Source organism: Cavia porcellus, unplaced genomic scaffold, assembly GCF_034190915.1.
Source record: "Cavia porcellus strain 051 isolate PalLab524CR breed Dunkin Hartley unplaced genomic scaffold, mCavPor4.1 scaffold_28, whole genome shotgun sequence".
In the NCBI taxonomy this organism is placed as follows: Eukaryota; Metazoa; Chordata; class Mammalia; order Rodentia; family Caviidae; genus Cavia; species Cavia porcellus.
The window spans coordinates 27,408,325-27,425,620 of NW_026947511.1; the positions used below are offsets into that span (position 1 = coordinate 27,408,325).

At 43.7% G+C, this 17,296-nt stretch overlaps 1 protein-coding gene across 5 annotated transcripts in view; it reads left to right on the forward strand.

Moving 5' to 3' along the window:
* The window catches only part of Stox1 (storkhead box 1), a 63,450-nt gene that overhangs the window by 22,987 nt on the left and 23,167 nt on the right, over nucleotides 1-17,296 (forward strand). For all 5 annotated transcript variants that reach the window (XM_063239608.1, XM_063239605.1, XM_003473661.4 and 2 more), the window contains exon 2: nucleotides 16,868-17,020. In XM_063239608.1, the coding sequence (XP_063095678.1) occupies nucleotides 16,868-17,020 (153 nt within the window). The remainder of the gene's footprint in view (nucleotides 1-16,867; nucleotides 17,021-17,296) is intronic.

A 17,296-nucleotide genomic window follows, 5' to 3' on the forward strand; every position in this document is an offset into this window, starting at 1 on the left:
TCAGGTGTGACCAATGGGAACACAGAAACCCCTTTCATTTCTGCGCCCACCTCAATCACGAAAAGGTCAACATCAAGCAGCCACAAGGATCAAAATACAAATTTCCTGCAAAGCCAAAACAGGAGTGTTTGTTGGGGATATAGGGTTGGTGGTCTGCCAGCCAAGAAGAGTCTCCCCTCTCAAGAGGAGATCCTTGGGGTCAGCCCCCCACATCCCTAATAGACAGTTTCCCCTAAAAGCAGATGAGGCACCCTACCCCTTACAATTCATACAGAAAGGAATTCCCAGGGGCTGGGGATTTAGCTCAGTGGCATAAGCGCCTGCCTTGCAGGCAGGCAGTTGTGAGTTCGATCCCTGGTACCAATAAAAAAAAAATTCCCTGGAAAAGGCAGCTGCCCATCATCATCCAGGTGGGGTCTGATTAGGGGAAGACCTCCCACTCCTAGAAACAGAGATCAGCAACCTCTCCAGAGAATGCCACAGGCTTCTGTCATTTAACAGGCAAATGCTCGGCCCCTCCATGACCCCAGGGAGCTCCACTGCGTGTGGTTCTTCAGGTGAGCCTAGGCCTCTGCTGTGTGGACCAAAGGCCAGTGAGCAGGGGAAATTCTCTTCATTCTAAGAAGAAAATTCTTCCCTAGCATGAAGGGCGGAACATTTCTGGCTTCAAAATAATGTATTCCTCACAGAGAATATTGATTGTCCCCAATAAATGTTCTTAAACAAACATAATTTTCCTTTTATGGTCTTGAACTCACTGTCCTCCTACCTCAGCCTCCCAGAGTGCTGAAGTTATAGGTGTGTGCTACCACATCTGGCTTGACCTTTTGACTTGAATTATTTTGTAGGCTTTTCTGGATTAAATGAATATCCAGCCAATTTCACAGATCACTTGAGGCCACTTCTAGGGAGAGTCATTTTCACACAATTTAAACAGACTTAATTAAATGTGACTCTTCCAAACCCTCTGCAGGCAGGCTCACCTAGGGTTACTCTTAGGAGGGAGGGAGGGAAGGAGAGACAGACAGACAGCTACATCACATTCAGAATCCTCAGGACAGAATTCTGAGTTTAAAATACTCCGAAGGAGATCTCTGCTGTCCTTCTTCACCCACCCTCTGCCCTTCTTGTCCCAATCGTGATCCAGTAAAAGGCATAGAGTGAGATCAGCAGTGGCATTGAATAGCCAAGCACCTTGCTCAGTGCGTGTGGCAGGAAAAGATAAGGGCCTGAGTTTAACTGCTTGACCTCTGCAGAACCATGAAAAGCACGAATTGTCAGACTTCAGAGTCAGAGCCCAGACAGAAACATGCCACAGGAAGGAGCTCTCCCAGGAGGAGGTCCGGAGTCCCACTGCCTCAGTCTACCCGACACGAGTGGAGGGGCTGGGCTCTTTGTCATGATATTGTTCTTGCCTTAAAGCTTTGGCTAGAAATCATCCCTTCCCTACTCCGTCAGCCATGGCCTTGTCAAAGAACAGCCCCTTCTGTGAGCATCTTTGTGCAGCCCGGACAGGCCCCCACATTCCTGACTTGTACCCATAGCCCTGCAAAGAGCTGTCTTCCAGCACTCTGAAACCTCACTCTGTTTTGCAGAGCTGAAAACCAAAATGGGCATCTGTGAGCTGGGCTACGTAATTGTAGATCTTAAGATTTTCCCAATCCCTCAAAAGGCAGCAGCTTTGCTTTGCTTTGGGCAGCAGAAGGGACCAAAGGACTGCCTTGCAGGGTTTTTGTGGAGGAAGCAAGGATTTTATTTTTTTTTAACGCTCCTCCTTATCAGTCAAAGAATCTAAGGTTGACTTGCCCCAAACTGAGGCCCCTGGTTTGAATTCACTAGCAAGCTCAAGGACTGCTGTTGAAAAGATAGATGTTGCATCCTGGTAACCAGGTCCCAGACCCCACAAGGTATACCTTGCCTCCATTTCATGCTCTCTTAGCACACTGCCTTTCCTCAGGCAAAAACACAAAAATCCAGCACTGGGACCAATTCCGTCTCCTGCACCCAGAGTCTAGTAAGATTCCATCCTCCCCTCGCCCCAGTGCTTATCTTAATTGATGTGAGGAAACTCAGGTGAAAAGGCCCCCACTTGGGTGATCAGTATCAAGAAGAAGGAGAGAAAGAAATGGATTTTCTTTGACTAAGTATGGGAGGAAGAGACAACTAAAAGGCAGAGGAAATTTGCTGCTTAGAGACAGGATTGAAAGGGTCCTGCTTTCTCCCTCTGACCTTTAAGAATATAAATATATCTCCCCAGGAGCCAGATCAACTTGGTGGCTCCAAGGTCTTGGGCCTTATCTTCCCTTGAAATGTAAACTCATGAGTTATTGTTGAGGATCCCAAATTTTCAGCAGCAGTGTTTCCAGAAGGCTCCACCTCTTCAAGGGCAAAAATAATGCTGTTGCTCCTGCTGACCATTGCTCCCTCGGAACGTGCTGGCAGCAGGACCGGAGCAAGAGTTGTGATACAGTAATGTAGGCTGCTCCAGCTCCCGAGCACTGGCGTGGCTGGCTCCCAGCTGCAGCCTGTGCCCTGGGCTGCCAGGCTGACGTCTGAGTGGGCAGGTGAGAGGCACCAGCTTGGTGATGGGAATTGGAGATGGGCAAGACTTCCATGTGAGGGGAATAGCAGTGTTTACCTACGCAGCCCTTAGGAGAAGGGCTAGTTCAGGGGTAAATGGGGACTGTCATGTGCCTGTAAAGGGGGCTAGTGAAGAAGATACTGGAGTCTTTCCTGGGTTCAAGACTCTGCCCTAGGTCCTCTGGGCCTTCCAGCTCAGGAAAGTTAGAGCCTTGCTAACTGAAGGTTTTCAAAATCTTAGGCTCCTTGCGAGATGTGGTGGTGCACAACTGTAGTCCTAGTACAGTGAGAGCATTTTTCATTGTTATTTTTCCTCTTGAGGCTCAGAGATCCTGTGTGTACAAGACTAACAGGTCAGATAACCTTTGCAGATGGATATAGCAGATTCTGCTTGTACACTCTGAGGAAACCTGGGTGCCCTGGGTCAAAGGCAGTGACTGAGGACTTAGAGCGAAGGCTGTGTTCGGCGCCTGGGAGCAGCGATCCTGTAACCCTCTTGTAGAGATCAGAGCCAGTCGTCTGCAGCCCCTTTCAAGGTTTCCCAGGGGTCATGAGCTTTGTGTTTGGTTGCTAAGGCAGTATAGGCTGAGTTCTTGCTGAAGTACAGCTGTTCCAGTGAAGTGTGAAGCCTCACTGTTGTGCTGAAGATAAGGAATCTGCAGTATGAAAAAAGCGAACTCTTTATATCTCTAAAGTTTCTAATGGCCTAGAAATGCTTCTCAGTAAAACTACATTTATGCAAGCTGTTTCCCTGGAGTACCTTTTATCCTTTAAAAAGTAATATTTCAAAGAGTGGCTCTAATCAGCAGAAACACAAGTGGAGCAGCCAGACCATCAAGGCAGAAACTCAGCATTGCTGCTTTCCAGACTGGACCACTGTGAATCAGAGGCAAAAGAGATGATGGCCAGCTGGGGAGGGTGCCCTGTGGGCAAAGACAGGCTCCAGCTGATCCAGGGGCCAGTCCAGTTTATTGCTTGAGGCCACTTGACCTCACCTCTCCATCGGAGAGAAATAGTAGGAGAGAAATTTTTCTGGGAGGTTGCAATTGCTCAGTAGAGTACTTGCTGTCTGGCTAAGAGGCAGCCCTGGGATTGGAGGAGAACAACTACCAGAAACGTGGCAAATGATTTTCTGGAATACCGCAGGTGCCGGGCTGCACTGGCTGTGTGCATCTGCTGCCTACACCTGGGCCTCAGGTTCACTTGAGAGTGGTGCACCCTGGACTCTTCGTTTCGAGGTGATACTTGAAGCCCAGTTACTGAAACTGCATACATGCACTTCACCTCGCCAGGGCTTGCTGCAATTGTGGGCACTCTATAGGAGGTGCTCAGGGGACAGAAGGTGAGGGACAAGGGCACTCAGGGTCATAAGGTAGGCAGGGCTGAGTTCAAGACTCTGGTTTTGGTCCTCTGGGCCTTCCGGCTCAGGAAAGTTAGAACATTGCTAACTGAAGGTTTTTCAAAATCTTAGGCTCCTTGCTAGGTGTGCTGGTGCACACCTATAGTCCTAGCACTGTGAGAGGCTGACACAGGAGGATCACAATTTTGAGTCCAGACTGGGCAATGTAGCTTTTGAGACTAAGCCAGGCATGGTGTGGTCCATGCCTGGAATCCCAGGACGTGGGAGACTGAAGCAAGAGGATCGCTGTGAGGTCAAGACCAGCCTGAATCTCATAGCAAGACTCTGTCTCAAGACCCCACCACCCAAAATAAGTTGTTTTGAGGATATAATGGGGATAGGGATGTGCCTCAGTGGTAGAGTTTTTGCTTAGCATGCACAAGACTCTTGGTTCAATTCCTAGCATAAGACTTGTGTGTACAGAATAAAGGTGAACACTGTGTCCTACAGTCTTCAGCCTTCCTTTTGAGTTGTAGATCATCCATTTGGGAAACTCAGGCAGTGTTTTAAGTTCCTCTGGATCTGCACCAATTCTCTAGAGCGACATGAAGCCTGTGAAAAAATGTGATGTCCTCTTTTGGTTTGACTTGCTTTCAGGGAAGAGTAGGGATTCCTAAAAAACTTCTAGTGAAAATGTGGCCTTATTAATATCAGCAAAGTACTAAAAGCTATTAGACACTTGACAATTCTTTTGAGCAGTGCTCTTTGTATGTTAATTTGTATTTATGTTAAAATAAATTAAGTATTTAAAATACAATGGTTGTGAAATAAGATTTCCCTTCAAAACAAAGAATGAATATAGATTGCTGCCTTAGGATCTGTTTATATTAGGGAATAGCCCTAAAGGAAGTTTTATTTTAATGAGGTTTCTATATAAATTACAACCTTAAAATAGACAATGGCTAACAATAGCGGTCCCTGAACTTTCAGTTCCAGAATTTGTCTTTATATAACCTGACTCAGAGGGTGGGGAATGGTCAAGGATCTGCATTTCCACTCAGCATCCCAGGTTTTCTGTTCAGGAGGCTCAGGTGCTTACACTTTAAGGATAATGTTATAGAAATTATAGCTGTGTTAGAAATAGGAGCTTGAAAAAAAATGTATAAACACACGTTACAACAGAGGAGGGATAAGGAGAAAAATTCTTGGCGTAAAATCCTATACCATGGATAACATGACCTGTATTTACAGTTTTCTCTCTCATTGTGCCTTCAAATGACCCATTGCTTCAAATAAAGTATCTGCTAAATATTTCATTAAAAAAAAAAAAAAAGACAGCATTGCATGTGAGTCTCAGGACTCCAAGCAGAGCGGTCTCCCAGTTCCTTTCACCACAGAGCCCTGGCCTTGGGGAAGAGCAGCTTTCTACTGGGTTTAATCATGCCCAGGCTGACCCAGGCACAGACGTGGGGCTCTTTCACAACCAGAAAGAGTTTTTTGCAGTGTGTGGCACATGTGATCGTGTTCCTCAGCTTGTTTAAGTAATGCCTAGAGATGTTATTGAATTGTGAGGTCCTAACCACAGCCAAGTGGGCTGATAGGAGGTGGGGCCTAGTTGAAGAAAGTAGGGGGTGCACCTTGGGAGGGTGTATCTTTTCTCTGCTACTTTCCCTTCCATTCTGCTTCCTGGATGTCATGGAGCACACCCTCTTGGCGCTGCCGTACCCCTCCACCCCATGTGTATGCCAAGGAGTCAGCAGACCGTGGACGGAACTCACTGAAACTTTGAGCCAAAATAAACCCTTCCTCCTTTAAACTGTATAAATCAGATATTACGTGTTTATCCTTGCAACAGAAAGCTGACAAATACAGCAGAGGTTGCCCTCTCCTGAAATGTAAGTAGAGTTGTCTATATTTGCTTCTTTATGTCTTGAGTTCATACACTGTGTACATTGCCATGAATGGTGACATTAACTTCACGTCTCTATTTCACAAGACTTCCTTTCAGGAGAATTGAAAGGCATCCCATTCCCTGGGTTGTAACTCTAGATAGCCTTTCTAGAGCCAGCTGTTCTGTGATTTCCACACATGGTAAGGAAATCCTTCCTCTTTCAGGAGAATGCCCGTCCGTATTGTAAGCTTTTTAGTTCAGATTTCCCCCAAGCAGTCAAAAACTGGCAGTACCAGTTGCAGTTAAAGCTTCTGTTTCTCGAACCTTCTGTGGTGCAGCCTAATCCAACCTGTGTAAAGCAGCAGGAGCCCACACCTTTTCAGTAAAGAGCCATCTGAGCATCCCCAGTCCACAGCAGTGAAAGTGCTGAAAAATCATCTCATGGTTGTCAGACCTTAGTGAGGCAAACATGTTGCTCACAGCAGAGAAAAATGAAGAGGCAATAAATGTCAAGTGTCCTTGAGGGGAGATTTTGGTTAGAGATGCATTTCGTTTCAGATTATAGAAAGCCCTCCACGGGGCCAGGAATTTAGCTCAGTGGCACAAGTTCCTGCCCAGTAAGCCGAGTCCGAAAACCGAAAAAAAAAAAAAAAACCTTCTAACTTGGAAACAAATGAGGGTAGATTTGCCTCACATAACAAGAAGCTTGAGGCAGGCAGCCTGGCATACACGTGGCTCAGCAAATCTGTAAGAGACCTGTGCACACTCTCTTTCTGGGTTCCCTTCCTTATTGGCTTTTGACATCATGCTTGTTCATGCATGGTCACAAGATGGCTGCATCCTCAAGATCCAAGCTGGAAGAAGAAATCAAGAATGAAAGGGTCTTTTCAGATCTCACTGGCCACGGATGTGTCACATGTCTGCTAGTTTTAAGTGAGGCTGGAAACTAAATATTGAACTTTGCTGCCTCCACACTAGAAGACAAGGGAAAACCACTGAGAGTGTTTTAAATGGCCAGCCTACATTCTTGCAATAAAATAGTGCTGAGTAGGAGGGATTGCAAGGTATGTCTCTCTCTCGGAAACAAAGTACCTCTTAATACTAAGCTATACAAACATCTAATGTTTCCTTCCAGATAAGAGAAGGTCATGGCCAGGATTTGTGTCTGGTTAAGGAAAAAAACAAACAAAACTGGGAAGAAGATTGGCCAAGAAACATTTGCGTGCCTGCAAGTGCCCTGCAAGAAAGACTTGAAGTACTAATAATTGTATGGAACAAACGAGAATCAAGTGTAATGTCCTAAATTGGGGAGAAAGGTTAAAAAGTGCTAATATTGGTGGAAAAAGATTATCAGTTCAAATTTTACTGCATTATTGACGTTTTCCTACAAAAACCTTTGAGCTGATACTGTTACTCATAGTGAACAGATGATGTCACCAAATAATATGCACAAAGACCCATTGTCAGTGACTTGAAGTGGAGGATTTGAGCCCAGGTCTGTTGGAGCTTTTGAGGCCTAATACATATGCAGGGCTGTGGCATGGCCCGGGCCAGGGCCTGGCTGAATTAAGAAGACAATACCTCAGGTTGTGAGAGACAACTCCAGTGACTCCCCTTGAATGCAAAACAATTGCTGAGACTGATTATTTGGAGACTTATTTCATTATACTGGTATGCAGAGAGCTGGCTATGGTATTTCCTTCTCTTCAATTGGCTCTAAGCATTGCAAATAAGGCTACCTGAGGTCTGGTATGTAAATTCTAAAGCCAACAGACAGTCCTGTTTCCTCACATAGTGTTCTCTGAGTGAAGGATATGAGCACAGTGGGATGTTAGAGGTAATAGCTCTGGGAATGTCAACTGGGTAGAGCCTCGAGGTAAAGAGCCTATGACTCCCAGGGCTCAAGAGTGTACATATCAAAAACCAAAGGGACAGCCTCCCAAAACAATTCAGTGGCTACCTTAATTAGATTGTGTAAATTAATTCTACTACATATCTTTATCTCTGCAATTTGCAGAGATGTCTTTCTCCCCACCTGGCTAGTCAGTGCACATTACACAATTCCCGCCATCCACACTCACTTATCCCTGAGCCACCCACTTTTTTCACAAGATAATAACTTTGTTTTCCACTCTAACTTTTTCCTTAGTTTGAATACTAAATAAATATGGGCCACCCAGAGACATTGCCTGTCTCAGCCACTAGAGTAAGTGGGCCTGGGGATTTAGCTCAGTGGCATAAGCACCTGCCTGGCAAGCATGAGGTTGTGAGTTTGATCCCCAGTCCAAAAAAAAAAAGAATTCTGCAGAGGGTTTTGGTCCTCCTGGAGCCCTAAAGAGCATAGCACTTACCTCATTTGTTTGGGCCTCCACTGTGCACTCATTTGGGAGATTGGGGTTCTAGGCACAGGCCCTAATGCAGGTCTGTTTCATAAACTCCAGGGTTCCCTTTACTACCCCAAGGGACCTCAAGAACCCACAGGAACAAGTGTGGCTCTTTTTCCTCTTTTAACAGCCCTGCTCAGACATCCAGAAATGTCTCAGAATAGTATTCTCTGATTGCCACCCACTGCTGCTCTTCACTAGACTTGAACCCCAACGAGGGCAAGGATAGTGTCCAGTTTGCTGTTTTTCCCCTGGTAACTGGCAATAGTAAATACTCAGTAAATATTTGCTGACTAGGGAATCACTGTGTTATAACAGTGCACTATAAATACTATTGCTTAGAAGAAATGTGCTGTTGAATAAACTAGCTTGTTCATTACAGAAATTCTGAGCCTTTTACAATGTCATTGTGACTCCAAACACCATTTCTCAGACATTTGGCCTGGAGACACCTTTTCTTGGCAGAGACTTTCATGGAATGAATGCTTCTTGGCACATACTTTGATAACTGCTGATCCAACTCAGCTCCACCCATACAGGCAAGAGACTGGGACCAGAGAAGAGAGATAGCTTGCTCAGGACCACACACAGAATCTGGATTAGAGCCCTCGTACTTCATTAGACCACTTCCAACTATAGGGCTAATTTGTAATGTGAGGTCCATGACAATAGTAAGGCAGCTTTCTTTGAGTTGCAGGAAAAGCTATCTATTGACCACTTAACAGTGTTGGTATTGGATTTTCTTCCCTACTTTTGTACAGAAATATTTTATATTCATCATCACAACAGACAAAAATGGGCCATAAGGGTCACATCATTGCCTGTGTGGCCTCCAGAGTTGTAGGAAGAAGATTCACCTCAAATTTGTCCCAGGTTTGCCTGGAAGGCAAAGAAAGGATATTCTGCAACCCCTTTTATAGGGCATCATGGGGACCAGGGAAGTGTGTGGCTTCTGCTTTCCTTTGTAGGTATTTATTCTTTGTCCTCATGCCTTATATCAGGTGTGGTGGGTAGAATGGTCTAACAAGAATGCCCACATCCTAATCTCTGGGACCTGTGATGGACATAAAGTTAAGGAGATTATTCTGAATTATAGAGATGGACCCAGTCTAATCACATAAAACAAGTTGCTCTAGCTAGAAGCAGAAGCTACAACATAAGGGCAAATCAGAGAGAATGTATGTGTGAAGGAATCACTCTGGTCTTGGAACATGAGAATGGCAACATAGCAAGATATACAGGAGGTTGTAAGGTGCTGAGAGGCTCACATCTGATGACCACTGAGGAGACTGACCTTAGTCCTCAGTTCTACAACCATAAGGAATTGAATACTGGCAAAAACCTAAAGACAGAATCTTTTTTTTTTTTGTCTTTTTTTTTGAGACAGGGTCTCGCTATGCAGTTCAGGCTGGTCCTGAGCTCACTTTGTAGCCCAGGCTGGTCTTGAACTCGTCAAAGATCCTCCCAACCTCAGCCTCCTGAGCGCTGGGATTACAGGCGTGAGCCACCACGCCTGGCTAAAAGATAGAATCTTCAGTGGAGAACTTTGATTGTGGCTGAGATCCAGAGCACAGTGACCAGTTGTACTGCCCAGATTTTAGATCTATAGCCTATGAGATAATTGCAGTGGTTGATTTTGGCAGTCATGGAAACCTACACCTTGGTGACATCACTAACACATCCAAAAGGGAAGTCATGCTTAAGGTTAGGAAAGCGTACCCCAGGCTTCAGGGTTGACTGCAAATCATACAAACTTTCCTGTATCTCTATCCAAAATGAGGGTCTTGGTCATGGGAGAACCCTTCTGGAGGCTCAGAGCACCCCGGAGCAGGACTGCTGGTCTTCTCCATGTGTGCATGTGCTGCCTGACAATCAAACTGTCTGTCGTAATTTGCCCAAGACTGCTATAATCCAACTGGTTAATTGATATTGGTGAAGATTCTGAAAGACTTGCAAAGGAGGGTGCTGACTAATTCATATAGGCTGAGGTATGATTATGAACAAAGGTATCACAGAGGTCTACTGTGCAGGACTGCCCAGCCTTTTAAAGGAAGCCATCAGAATTCAGCAGAGGCCATTTTCCAGAAAGGAGCCGTCTGCCTCAAGAGTCCAAAACAAACATTACTGCACTAGAGAAAGATTCCAGCTTCCACAGCAGATAACTTGCCTACCCTTAGATGAATAACCAGCTTGTGAGTCTTGGCACTATTCTGTTTCTCCACGTAAGGTGTTTGCTTCTTTTACTTTACCGAATTGAAAAAGGAATAGATGTGGAGGAAAGCTTTTGTTTGCTGCTGGTTTGAAACCTTTCTTTTCATTTCCATTTCGACTGATTTTCTGAACCTATTTGAAGTTATAACACAATAGATCTAATTGCTTGAAGCCATTGAGGTTTTTGCACAGCCTCTTATCTCTGATGAGGAGCACGTTGTTACAAATGCCTTCATTTTTACAAGTTCAGGATTAATTTTAATGTTAAAAAATTTGGTGGAAATTCTGTACTGGATAAAAGAGGAGTTTAAAATCAGGGTAGCTTCTTGGGTTACTTTGAACAAAACGTCCTTTTTTAAAATTAAACTTGAGTGTATCTGCAGGCTGTTTTATTTGTGCTCTGTTGTCATCTCTAATGCACTTAGATGATACCTTTCCCACAGTGGCATTCAATACAGGCACCCAAAAAGATGTTCTCAGATTTCACGCATCCGGGTAATTAGCAGAGTTTGAGCAGCTCAGCTGAACCATTTGAAGGTCAATAATGCATGAATTTCTGGCAGATTGCCTAGCAGAGTCTGCAAACACTTTTGTATAAGAACTAAATGTTTTTATAGTAAAGTTGTATTTTAAATATATTAGGATTAATGCTATGACAAATTCCTGTTTTAATATGACACAAAAAGTTCCAATGTGAATGCTTTCCAAATTTCTAAAGAAATCTTTCCTCTCTTTTGTATATGTGGTAGCACAGTCGTTTGTGGACCTAAAATCAAGTTCTGGTGCCCTAAATTAAAATGCCAGAATATCCAGGCATGGTGGAACACTCCTGTAAACCCAGCACTCAGGAGGTTGAGGCAGGAGGATCTTTGAGAGTTCAATAACAGCCTGGGCTACAAAGTGAGCTCAAGACCAACCTAAATGCTTAGCGAGACCCTGTCTCAACAAACAAACAAAAACAAAGCCAGAATTTAATTTCCAAGAGGAGAACCTATTGGAATGTGTTTAGGTGCCTTAAAAATGTAAGATAAACGTAAATACATGCATTGGACTTAATTTTTTCCTTTAAAGGTATAGTGGTGATAAAGATGCATCTACTTCAAGGATTTCCTCAATGGACAAAGAAAACAGGATTGGGCAAGGCAGACTGTATCTTGATTTGGGTTCTGATGAACTCAGGTCACAAGCTTTCTTTATATCTGGCTATGTCTCTTCTAAAATGGTCAGGCCACCAAACCTCAGTTTAATTGATAATCATCTTCAAATTGCTGTATGAATGTGCAGTCTGGACCTGGCATTGCTGCTATGTGTCAGAGTTTTGCCAGGGTTCCACTCACACTTCTGGGGATTTGTGCCCCCACACCGATAGCTGAGGAAAGTGACCTCATTGGACCGCATAAAGGCTCTCTCTCTGCTACAAAATGGAGGCTTGTGTTCTGAGGGCTTCTGCTGATAATGTGTGATGGTAAAAGATTGTTCCAGAAGCACTGTTCCTGGGGCTGGTCGGCTTGGTCAGCTCCAGCTGCCCCACTAAGTCTGGGAAAGGCAGTCCTTGCTGTGTGTATTTGTCCTGGTGTCCCTCCTGATGTTTTACACTGGAGCATGAATATTCACGCTTAATGGATTTGTTGGGAAATGGCTTGAGATCCTTCTTTTACCAAGTTTCTTCTGTTGCTGTCACCATGGGTATTTTTTAGAGCCCTCCTACCTAAACCCTCTGGCCAGGGCCTTTGTGTGCTCACATAAAGCACCTGCCTTTTTCCTCAGACTTCTGATGAGATCTTGGCCTGTACAGGATTATGGAGCTATTGTCACCAATTCTAAGAGCAAGTTACACTTTCCCAGGGCTCTGCTCTCCTTAGGCACCAAGGGGCAGGATCTGATGGCCTGGGGTTCTCTTGAGCCATCCACCCATCCTCTAGGAGGCTGATTCTCATCAACATTTTATTTTCATTTTTAAATTTTTTTATCAACATTTAAAAATTATTAGCTACAAAGAAAGAAACAAGTTGAATCATGTACAGGTATACATTCTCCATGATGACTGTGATCACTATATATACCTTCAATGCACAAATCAAATCTGATTGGAAAAAAAAAACTGTCAGCTACAAAGGGTCTGCCCTGGAATTTTTGTTTTTGATAGTGAAGATTTTCTTTTTCTTCTTTAGAACTGGATGTATTAAAACACCTTGTGTTTAATTTGCCTTGTATTGGTACCCCTGCTCAAAAAGTGTACTTTCAAAGAATAATTACTTTTTAAACTAATCATTCTTTGCTGTTTGAAAAATTATTCATGGGGCTGGGGATTTAGCTCTACTGCATAAGCGTTGCTCGGTACCGATAAAAAAGAAAAAGACAAAAAAAAATTTATTCAGTCACCTTTTAGAGCACAGTAAGGAATCACTAAGTTAATAACAAAATCCTTTATGGACAATGTGCCCACTCAATGGCCTCATCTCTATTGTTCTACTCAGTTGGTATTTATCTTTCAGCCTAACCATTTTTATCCATTTCTGAAGCACCCAAGAGTGCAAAACTGTGTAAACAGAGGGAACATTGTTGTCTACTGTTTGCTCTCTGGCTTAGTCTCTCGTTAGCCTTCTGATCCCTGCTCCAGCTCCAGGGTCAAAGGTCATGGACTTAAGGGTCCTCTTTAATTACTCCGTGCTAACTGAGGAGAAAGCTAAGGGGCTGGTGCCTCTTGTTGTGAAACCTGGCTGCATCTCTAAGTGGGATTGCAGAGGAAGTTAATTTTGCATTCTAAAAACCAAAGCAGTGCAACAGTAACTGAAATAGACCATCGCTGTAGCTGGGAAGTGATCCCCCCATCTGTCACAAAGCATTCTTTGTTAGGGTTCACTTGGCTTTCCTGCACAAAGAAAACTTGATTTATGCACCTGAAGGATGTATCTTAGCAACAGCTGTGGAGGAAATGTACTGAGAAACTTTTTCTAGGCTTCATCTAAAGGGAGTCACACGCACTGCTGAGGTTAAAGAAGTTTAACATGTTCTCTAGAAAGTACTTTACATACAGTTACATTAACTTTAAGGAGGAAAAAGAAGTAATTCGTCTTCTTAGCTGGTGGTAGATTCGTTTATTCTTAAGATACACATCCCGGCACCACAGTAGGAATTATACATACATTTTCTAAAGGCATATTGCAATTTGGCAAGCAGCATTAGGGTTAGTTTTTTAAAAGTTGTTTTTAATAAAATTCTGTTTTTCATCCATTTCTACTTATTAATTAAAAGTAAACCTGAAAAACAACTTTTGTTTTGAAATAATTAGCGATTCACAGGTAGGGGCAAAGAAAGGTCCAGTAATGGCTTTTACACCTTCCCTCAAGCCCAGGAAGCCCCTTGAAAAGTCTGTTTTGTTTTCCCCTGAACTGAGGAAGCAAACAAGGATTGAAGTAGAAAATGAGTTGCATCAGTTCCAGCTCAGAGTAAAATGGAGACAGCACTGCAGGCTTGTGTGGCAGCACAGCCCTGAGGAGCCGCAGGGGCTGCGGCAGGGCCAGCATCCCAGCCACCACCAGTCAGCCGGCTCCTGCAGAGTCCTCCTAATGCAGAGGCCGGCTCAGGGCAGCAGGAGGGGAGGCCTGGGAGTCTTTAGGTTCCCTCCTCCCGCCGCTGTGCTCCAGCCCTTGTCTTTCATGGTGGGAAAGCAGGTTTTTTCCCCAGAAACTCCTGGGAAGCTGCTGAGGAGAATTCCATAACTAACCAGTAGTAGCAGACTGAGCAAATTACTTTCCACAACTAATAATATTGGGTTGGAAAAAACAGGAGGATCCTGGGTGTGTGTGTGTGTGTGTGAATGCATGTGCCTTCTGTGCTGTCTAGCACCTGAAATGTTTATGTGAAATCCTCTGTAGTAGAGGAGTCTTAGTCCCATATCGTGTGTGGTGCTTCTATATCATACTAAAATTTTTAACAGAAAGTTTTAAAAGAAAACCCTAACATTTTAAACAATTGTTATGTGAAAGTAAAGAAAATTAAGAATGAACGAGTCAACCAAGGTCCCATTTCTCCCTCTAGGAGATGTCACTCAACCCCCAGTGAGCAACTGAGCAGCACTTTCTGTTGGAGTCTCTTGTATTAAGCCCTGTATTCAGCGCTAAGGAAGAGACACACAGAAAAAGGGAAACCAGAGCCCAAATGGCTGATATAAGGGATATGGTATGCAGAATGTCCTCAAAGACTCCTGAGGAGTGTGGCTAGGTTTGTCTAGGGGTGAAGATCAGGAAGTGCCAGTGAAGAACAATCAACAGAACCTAATGTGCGCAGAACATGCAAAATTCTACTTGCAGATGACTGAAAGGTTTGGAGTCTAGATAATGGTGATGGTTACACAATATGAATGTGGTTAGAACCACTGAGTTGTACATTACATGATAATGGTTAAGATGATAAATTATGTATGTTTTACCACTTCTGTATAACCATTTTTTTTTCTGGGTGAAAAATAAAAGCTGAGATGAAAATTCTTGATCAGAAAGATCATAGATCCAACTAACAGCTATGGTAGGAAGATCCCACATGCAGTGAGTTCCACTGAGAACCTACCACAGGGCTCTCCAGATAGCACCCTGTGCTGCCCTTTCCCTTCCCCCGGGCTGTATTACAGTGGTTGGGTCCTTCTGTGCTGTACAAAGACGGTGAGGCCAAACACTGGCCCTGTGATAAACTTGACAGTCTTAGGTGCTCCTAAAGTCTAAACCTGGTGATTCCAGGGGGTCAGCAGAAGCTTACCACGGACGAGCACAGTGGAAAAAGTGAGAAGGCCAAAATATTTCTTCTTCCCATTCTGTGCCATCCAGTGGATACAAAAGTGCATGGAGGAATTTCCCCTGCATCCTGCAGGAAGAGGTTTAAAAATGCATTGCCTTTTCAATTAAGATTAGCTATAAATAAATAAATAATATCTACGGCCAGTCTGGCTGTGATGCCACACACCTGTAACTGCAGCTCCCTGAGAAACTGAGGCAGAAAGAGTACATATTCAAGCCCAGCCTGAGCAATGTAGTGAAAAGAATCTGTCTTAAATTTTTAGAAAAACATTACAAAGGTTGTGAATGCCCTGGGTTTATACCTAAGAACTGCTAAATAAATATGAAAGAGTAGAGCCCTAAACTCCCTGTGACCCAAATCGGTGAAAGGACAATAATCCAGTCCTAAGAGAGATACGAGAGGTTGTACTTCCTAGCTGCAGAGGGGTTATTAGCACAGGACCTGTTGGACCCAGTGATAAGCTTTCTGACAGGTTACAGCAGGGAGCCTCATTCCACTTGGCCATCATAACTATGTTTTGTGCTCTTCTCTGGGAGCATCTGAAAGCACAGGATTAAGGGGACAGTCAGTAAAGCCACCTGTGTCTGACCTATCATTGTTCCATTTGCAAAACACGGTGTGCAAGTGGATAGATGGGCATGTGTGAGAGACTTCCTGCCACACAGACAAACCTGAGGACAAGATAGCCACTCAATAGCACAACAGGAAGAAAGCACGCAGCTGCGCAGTGCATATCAAATGTGAATGCTGATGCTGCAAACCACAGGACCACCCATCTTCCTGTCTGCATCCCTGGGGAAGCCTTGGTGGCTTGGGGAAGGTCACCTTATCATCAGACAGGGTCTGAGGAGATCCCCCAAAGGAGACAGGAACCTCAACTTGCTTCCCCCAACCCACCATGCAGTAGATAATAGGTTTTCTGTTACAGGAAAAGAATTTTAGGACATGTCAGTGAGAGGTAAAAGCAGACTTATTAGACAAAATGAAGTACACACCCAGAAAAAATAGAGAGGCCTGCAAGAGATAGGTGCCAGAGGTCTTCTTTTAGGAAAAGCACAGCACACACAGTTAGTGTTCCTAAATCCTGTTCCTTCTGGTTTGTGATCTGTTTTGCCCCTTTCACGGTTTCATACAAATGGGCTGAAACAGACTTTCAGCCTGGCCGATTTTGACCCTGAGAGACATCAGGCAATACCTGGAGACAGCTTTGCTTGCTGCAATGGCAGGAAATGCTACTGGCACCTTGTGGATGGGTTTAGGGTCACGATTAGACATCCTGAAATGCCCAGGACAGCCCCTCTAACAGTTATTTGGCCAGGGTGACCAGCCATCCCAGGGTGCCTGTAACTTTTGTGGTTATAGCCCTGAAAATGTTCTGTTCCATGAATCCTATAGTCCTGGGTACACTGGAAACACTGGTATGCAGATGTCTGGTCAGATGCTGGAGACGTCCCTAAAGAAGAGACCATTATGCAAACATCTTTCTCTTCTGTAGTTTCTACCAGCATATATGTTCCATTAACATATTTTGTGTAAAAACTAATGAAAGACAAGCAATTCTTTGTTTTCTTCTTAACAGGTCTTTATAACAATTCTTGGCTTACTAATTGCAAACATTTTGTACCCTATTAGATTTATCACCTAACTTTTTCTTGCTCTCCTATATAGGTGATGTCTTTCCCGTGCAAATGAATCCAATAGCTCAGTCTCAGTTTGTACCCTTGGCTGAAGTTCTTTGTTGTGCAATATCTGATATGAACACAGCTCAGATTGTAGTAACACAAGAATCACTTCTGGAGCATTTGAAGGAACATTACCCAGGTAAAGTAATAAATTTTTCCTGTCTCCATTCATTGCATATTTGGTTTCTATTTCTAAATAATCTTAAACATAAGTAAACTGGATAACATTTTTATCCCATTGAATATTATTGCAGAACACTACTAGAATAGGTCTTATATCCACAAACTTGATAAGGAATTTTCTTTACTTTCTAGATGAATATTTTCAAAAATGAATGCTTGAGGCAATAAATAAGATTCTATAGAAAGTGGTGAAATGACATGAAAGTGTTTATCTTTTCCTACTTCCCATTTT